Here is a 7196-nt window from a genome sequence, read left to right on the forward strand (position 1 = left end):
CCATGCCTATACGTCGTACTCCACAATTAACATGTAGAAAATAAGACACAACTCCTAATCCCTCAAGCTAAGGTTAGACCAAACACATACCTCGCTTTGCAACCAATTCAAAATTTCAACAAGCCTTTGCCTCGCGAATTCGTGCCCGAAATTCTCAAATCTAGTCATAAACAATTCGATTCAGTAAATAAAAATTATAGGAATTAATTCCATATGAAATTCTACATTTCCCTTAAAAATCCGAAATTGCACTAAAAATTCGCCCGTGGGGTCCATGTCTCGGAACCTAACAAAAATTACGGAATATGAAACCTGATCCAACCATGAGTCCAACCATACAAATTTTACTAAAATCCGACATCAACTCGACCCTCAAATCTTCAAATTAAACCAAGAGGGTTTTCAAGATTTTCTTAATTAAAATCACCAATTAAATGCCAAAACTAGTAATAGATTCGTATAATCTAACCAAAATTAAGTTAAGAACACTTATCCCGTTGTTTTCTCCGAAAATCGCCTCTCCCCGAGCTCCAATTTGATAAAAATGGAAAATGGGACGAGTCTCATTTTCAAAACTTAAGAATCTGTCCAGAAAATGTCGGGGGCTGTGTTCACGCGTTCGGTACTGTTCACGCGGTACTGTTCAGTACACTGTTCACCGCACTGTTCATGGGCACTGTTCATGATGCTGTAAAAAAAAGACAGCAGCTTCCCAAAGCGAATTTTAGCAGCTTTTCCTACCCGTTGACCTTCCGAAATCAACCCGAGGCCTTCGGGACTTCAACAAAATACACCAACAAGTGCTAAAATATGATATGGACTTAGTCGAAACCTCAAATCGCATCAAATAATGCTAAAACCTTGAATCATACCCCAATTCAAGCCTAATGAAACTAAAAGTGTCCAACTTCTATATTCGATGCAAAAGCCTATCAAATCAAGTCCGATTGACTTCAAATTTTGCACAACAGTCATAAATGACATAACAAAGCTATGAAAATTTTCAAAACTGAATTCCGACCCCGATATCAAAAGGTCAAATCTCCGGTCAAACTTAAGAAATCTTTAACCTTAGATTTATAGATTCCGTTAAATGGCGATAATTTGATCTAGGGACCTCCAAATTCTATTTTGGGCATATGACCAAGTCCCAAATCATGATACAAAATTACCGGAATGGTCAAAACTTTTATCCGGGTTTGTTTGCCCAAAATATTGACCGAAGTTAATTTAGTTGAGTTTTAAAGCTCTAGTTCACAATTTAATCCATTTTTCACATAAGAACCTTCCGAAAAATTATAAGGATTGCGCACACAAGTCGAGATTAGTGATAGCACTTTTCAAGGTCTTAAAATACCAAGATAATTATTTAATTTAAAGATGACATTTTGGGTCATCACATTCTTATGGTAAAGACGAGAGTAAAAGCACAAAGGGTGATGCCGGGCACGTGACTGTTGTGTTATTACTTCGTTGGTTCAAAGCATGATATTTATTGTGTTCTTGTACTATACTATTTTTAGAATATTCATAGTCCCCTCAGCATGTGTTTCCCTCTTCCCGTTATTCTCTGTTAAATTTCCGTTATTGTTATTTTTTTAACTGCACATGTTTATGTTATTTGTCATGTCCTAGCCTCGTTAATACTTCGCCGAGGTTAGGCTCGACACTTACCAGTACATGGGGTCGGTTGTACTGATGCTGCACTCTAACTTTCTGTGTAGATCCCGGTACTGGACCTAACTGATCAGAGTTTGGGTTGCTGCCTTCAGTCCACAGGAGAGTCAAGGTAGATCTGTCGGCGTTCGCAGACCCTGGAGTCCCCTTTCCTCTATCTTAGATTTCCTCTCTCTTTTCATTTCAAGAACAAATGTATTTTTTTAAAATTAGTATTTGTAGAAATATTTTAGAAGTTTGTGAATTGTGACACCAGATCTTTTGGATAGTTATGTATTTGTTTTAACTGTTATAAAATTTTCGCACTTCATAATTGTTTAGTTTAAATTATTGTTAATTACTGTTTTGGTTAGTGATTAATGTGTTAGAACTGTAGCTGTTGTCTTGCCTAGCATTCTAAGAGTTAGGTGCCATCACGATCCCGACGCTGAAAAATCCGGGTCGTGACAAAATCCGGGTGGTGACAATTGTACACTCTTTTTATTTCTTCTTTTGATGTAATGACTATTTATTTCAACTGTGTATTTTTACTTTTTCAGGTAAAATCTGTAAAAAGAAAAAATATTAGAGCACCATATATTAGAGCTATATAAAAAATTATAGCCAAAATATTGATTTCAATATATGTATTTTTTACAACTTTTTAGATACTTTGACTATTTATTTCAATTGTATAAATCTTTATTTTTAGGTCAAATTCAAAAACAAATAACTAAAACTTAATAATTTATAGCCAAATAAAAAAGGTTTAGCCTAAATAATGTAGTTCTATCCAAGTTTTATTATAAAATTTATTTGAAAAAATATTATCTAAAAAAGTAACATACTTAAAAAGATAAAAATATATTTTATTTTTCAAAAAAAGCCACATAGACAGAAAAATTCACGTGGCAGGCGAGTGCGTGGCACTTTCCTATGATGAGATCGTCCAAGGGAATAACAGAAATCAAATAACCAAGTATAAGGGGGTAATTAAGACCATAGATAGTCCAAGAATGTAACCAATAATGTGTGCCAAATTTAGAGGAGTTTAAAGATAGTTTGCCTATTTCAAATTAAAAAAAGCTTTGGGGCGACAATAGTCGCCACTAAAAGTTACATTTTTCGCAACTGATAGGGTCGCCTTTTACACTAGCGACCAAACTGAGGTTTGTGGCTACTCTAGTCGCCACTAAAGGTTTTTCTAGTCGCCACTAAAACGCGAAGTGCATTTTCTTAGTTTCTTTACTTTTTAGGCGATTTGCGGCAAGTTTAATCGCCACAAAATAAATATTTTGGTAGCGAATGCCGCAATTCGTCACAAATAATATTCGGTTACGAAAGTATTTGACTAGTTATTTTATTTTAAGGAAGACGAGAGCTTCATTTTTTTTATATTAAATCAGTTTAAAACAACAATAAATTATTACTTATGTAATAAAACTAGCAACTCATGTCGATGTTTTAGCTTGAAGGAGAGGATTAATCAACTTTGTTTAATTAATTCATCTTGATAGCGGTAGATTATCGGTTGGTAAAAATTTATCCGCATCGAATATTATATGTCTGCCCTCCTTTTCGTATCCTAAAGCTCCTGAATTGATCGCCACATCATAGAACCACATATATAGTGGCAAAGTTGTTTCTTCTTTTCATTCAGCAGCATCCCCTCTCCCTCCTGCCTCCCCACATAGGAGAACCTTATAATAGATTAAAAAAAAAATTAAAAGACAACGCTCTTAGACTAGGTGTAGTGAAAGGCAAATTCATGATTTAGATTAGTGGATTCACCGTGAGAATGCTTCTATTATATGTATACCTTTTAAACTTATTCTAAATATGTATACATAATTTGAACTAAACACAATAAGTTTAGCTGACCTCACAGAACTAGCCCGAAATCCACGTCTCAATATAATTTATAGATAATTTTTAGGGATAAGGCAAAGTTCGTTTTTCTTATGCATGGTAATTCCAGGCCTGACATGTGTGTCAATGTCTTCTTTTTTCACTCCATAAGGTAACTCCCAATCAAATGCATAAAGAAGATTTGACAAAGCAAGTTCCATGGATGCAACCCCAAGTGCAATACCTGCCGAGACAGATCCAAGGTTTAATCTTTATAGATTCAAGATTCAGAGCTTTTTGAAAATATGTATATTAGTTAGAGGCTGCAAATGTTTTCTTGGCCGAGCCACAAAATGTGTAACTTCCCCTAAAAAAGTTGTGGGTTCAATTGAATACCTGGGCAACCTCTTCTACCTGCACCAAATGGAAGTAACTCAAAATCTTGACCCTTGTAATCGATATCGCTATTCAAGAATCTCTCAGGTATAAATTCTTCCGAATTTTCCCATATTTCAGGATCCCTTGCTATAGCCCAAGCATTAACATAAACTATGGTTCCTGGCCAAATTTCATAAGCTTCTATTATGGTTTTTTCCATTGATTCTCTTGGAACTAGAAGTGGAGCTGGTGGATACAATCTAAATATTTCCTTTATCACTGCTTTGAGATAAGGCATGTTTTGGACATCTTCTTCATTTACAATGCCTTTCTTCCCAACTGATTTTCTAATTTCTGTTTGAACTTTTTCCATGGCTTTTGGATTCTTTATCAAGGCTGTCATTGCCCAAACAGTTGCAGCTGCACTAGTGTCTGATCCTGCAACTAACACATTCTACAAGAAAAAGAAAATAAAAGTTGTAAATTCATGAGAAATTCTCAAGGCAATAATAAACACATTGATTTTCGGAAAAATATTTTCTGTCATACCAAACACACCATAAAAGAGCAAAATCAATCCATCTTTTAGTTATCTGCCCAACCAAGTTTAAAGGGGCTGGTGTTGACCAATTTTCTGGCTTGACCCAAGTGCTCAAACTTGAAATGACTCATCAAACTATTAGGTTAAAAACGATCAATTAGTGTAACTTGATGGTCAAATTGAAATGCAAAATAAAACTTACAAAACCAACTTTGAGATTGAGAATTACGAAGATTTGAAAGAACTTAAACTAATAACTTAAAAAAAATAAGTCTAACTTTCAATATTTATTCAAAAAGCAAAATATAAAAGAGGGTAGGTTCGGTCATGTTGAGCATATCGGGTTATGACTCATCATTTGACTTATCTAGATCCAATCCATTTTGACTCAAAATTAACTTTGGGTGGGTTGGATCATGGCCTGTTTTGACCTTTTTCATGTATGGTCCAACCTGCCTATTTAACATTTCTACATGCGTACGCACGTAGATATATACATACACATATACATATATAGCGTGTGCGCCTGCGCGTCTAAAGTAAGCAAGTTAGGAAAATTACCATGAGAAGTCCTTTAATATCCTCCATAGTGAGATCAATTGGTGTTGATTGCTCTTTCTTCAATAGCAGCAAAAGATCAACAATATCTCCTTCCATGGATTTTGGTCTATTAGGATTTTGATGCTGCTCAATGAGTTCTTCATAAAAATTATCCAAATCCTTGAAATTCCTCTCAAGTCTATATGTCAATCCACTTAATTTATCAATCCAACTTAAAAAGGGAAAAAAATCAGACACAAAGAAACTAGCCATCATTTCTTGTGCCTCAGCCAAAAGAAAATCAAATCTCTTCCTTTCATGTGCTTCTTCTTCAAACCTAACACCAAAAGCAACTCTACAAATAATAGTACTAGTTAATGATATCATTAAATTACTCAAATTGATAATTTTTGAAGTAGAAGCTTGTTTTGATATTTTCTTAATCATTCTAAAGACTTCATCTTCACGAATTGGACTAAATAATTGAACTTTTTTTAGACTAAAAAGATGAAGAACACAAATTTTTCTCATTTCTCTCCAATAATCATTATAAGGTGCAAAAACAATATCACGACCATAGTAAGATAATTTTTGTTGGCCAAGAATAGATGGTCTACTACAAAATATTAAATCTTGTGTTTTCAATACTTCTTTTGCTAATTTTGATGAAGAAACTACAACCATTTGAGAAGAAGCTAGTTTTAAGGAGAAGATTTTTCCATATTTTTTGGAAAGTTTCCAAAAATAGATATGAGGGTTTATAGTATCATATTGAAGCAAATTTCCAATGAATGGTAAGCCTATAGGAGCTGGTGGCAGTGTGGTTTTTCCACCATTTTTGAATTTAGGAAGCAGGAAAATAAGAATGAAAGGAAGAGCTACAAAGAGTAGAAAGAGCATTATCATTTTGTTTTTCCAACTGTCTAGTCATATAAAAAACCTTTTATAGATGGTTCTTATATTAAACCTTTCCTTTTTATTTTTTAATTGAAGATTTAACTTAATTCGATGTGGGTCTAAATAATTTTTTTTTTTTGGAAAATTTTCAGGAAACTATAATAGCCCATCCCACTAGTGATATTGTTCGGTTTGGGCCTAGACCCGTACAGCCTTAGAACGCGTCACTAGAGTCTAAGACATGTTTATTTATATGCCCAGCATCTCTCTCATGTTTTGTCGAGGTGGGATTCGCCTACGGTGTCACATACATACTCCCCCCCCCTCCCCCATGGACTCAGTGTCCTCGCTATGACTTGCCCCACCACCGTTTAAGGTTGCATGAGGAGTGGCTCTGATACCATATATAACAACCAAGTCCACTAGTGATATTGTCTATTTTGGGCCTAGCCTCACACGACTTTAAAACGCGTTGCCAGAGGCTAAGGCACATCTACCTATATACCCAGCATATCTCCCGTATTTTGTCGACGTGGGATTTGCCTAGGTATCACAGAAACTCGTAGTCACTACTCTTCAGGTGCGTAGTAGGGAGTTCACTGTGCAATAGCTCGCAAACCACATAAGATATGTAAACAAATTTTTATATTATCAGATCACGTAAAAAATAGCTCCACTGTTCAATTAATAAAACTAGTTTTCTAAAAAAAAATATGCTAGACAACTTACTGCAACAAAATAAATTATACTAATTATGCTAAGTGAAATTAAATTATACTAATTGTGCAAAATCTCTATAGTTGTGGGCATATAAATTTTATTAAAATTAAGTCCGTAAAATAATTTGGACTATATTTTAAATTCAAGATACATTGGTCCAAATATATGTTATGGGCTAATATAATTGAATTAATTATATAAGTCCAATATAAATGGATTAAATAAATAAGTCTTAATCCATTGGGCTAGCCCATTTAATTGGGCAAAAGTGATGAGCCCACTTCATTAAGCCCAAATTGTCATCTTCCTAGAGGCCCAGTTTCGTGCCACGTGTCAAATGATGTGGCGCGCCAAATCAAGCGAAAGAGCCAATAGGACCATTCCACGTGTCAAAATGACAAGGCATGTCCAGTCACACTAAAATGCCAATGAAATCGCGCCACGTGTGTAAGTGACATGTTCTGGCCAATCAAATGCAGCCATGTCATGCTTCAATTTGATTGGTCGGAAAGAGTTTGTTCTTATCACAACTCCTTCCTTCCACAACTATAAATAGGGGTCTTCATAACTCAGAAAAGACAACAGAAGTTATAACAAGAAGCAAGAAAGAGCTCGT

General features: G+C 34.8%; 1 protein-coding gene across 1 annotated transcript; it reads right to left on the reverse strand.

Annotated features, from left to right (window-relative positions):
- Positions 1–3474: 3474 nt before the first annotated feature.
- LOC104248064 (5-OH-xanthotoxin synthase-like) lies at positions 3475–5863 on the reverse strand. The gene is made up of 3 exons (XM_009804252.2): positions 4985–5863; positions 3901–4336; positions 3475–3748 (listed from the first exon to the last, which is right to left on the reverse strand). The coding sequence occupies exons 1-3, from the start codon at positions 5861–5863 to the stop codon at positions 3576–3578; spliced, it is 1488 nt and encodes a 495-aa protein (XP_009802554.1). The 3' UTR covers positions 3475–3575.
- Between the last annotated feature and the right edge of the window lie 1333 nt (positions 5864–7196).

Source organism: Nicotiana sylvestris, chromosome 1 (genome assembly GCF_000393655.2).
Source record: "Nicotiana sylvestris chromosome 1, ASM39365v2, whole genome shotgun sequence".
NCBI classification, from domain to species: domain Eukaryota; kingdom Viridiplantae; phylum Streptophyta; class Magnoliopsida; order Solanales; family Solanaceae; genus Nicotiana; species Nicotiana sylvestris.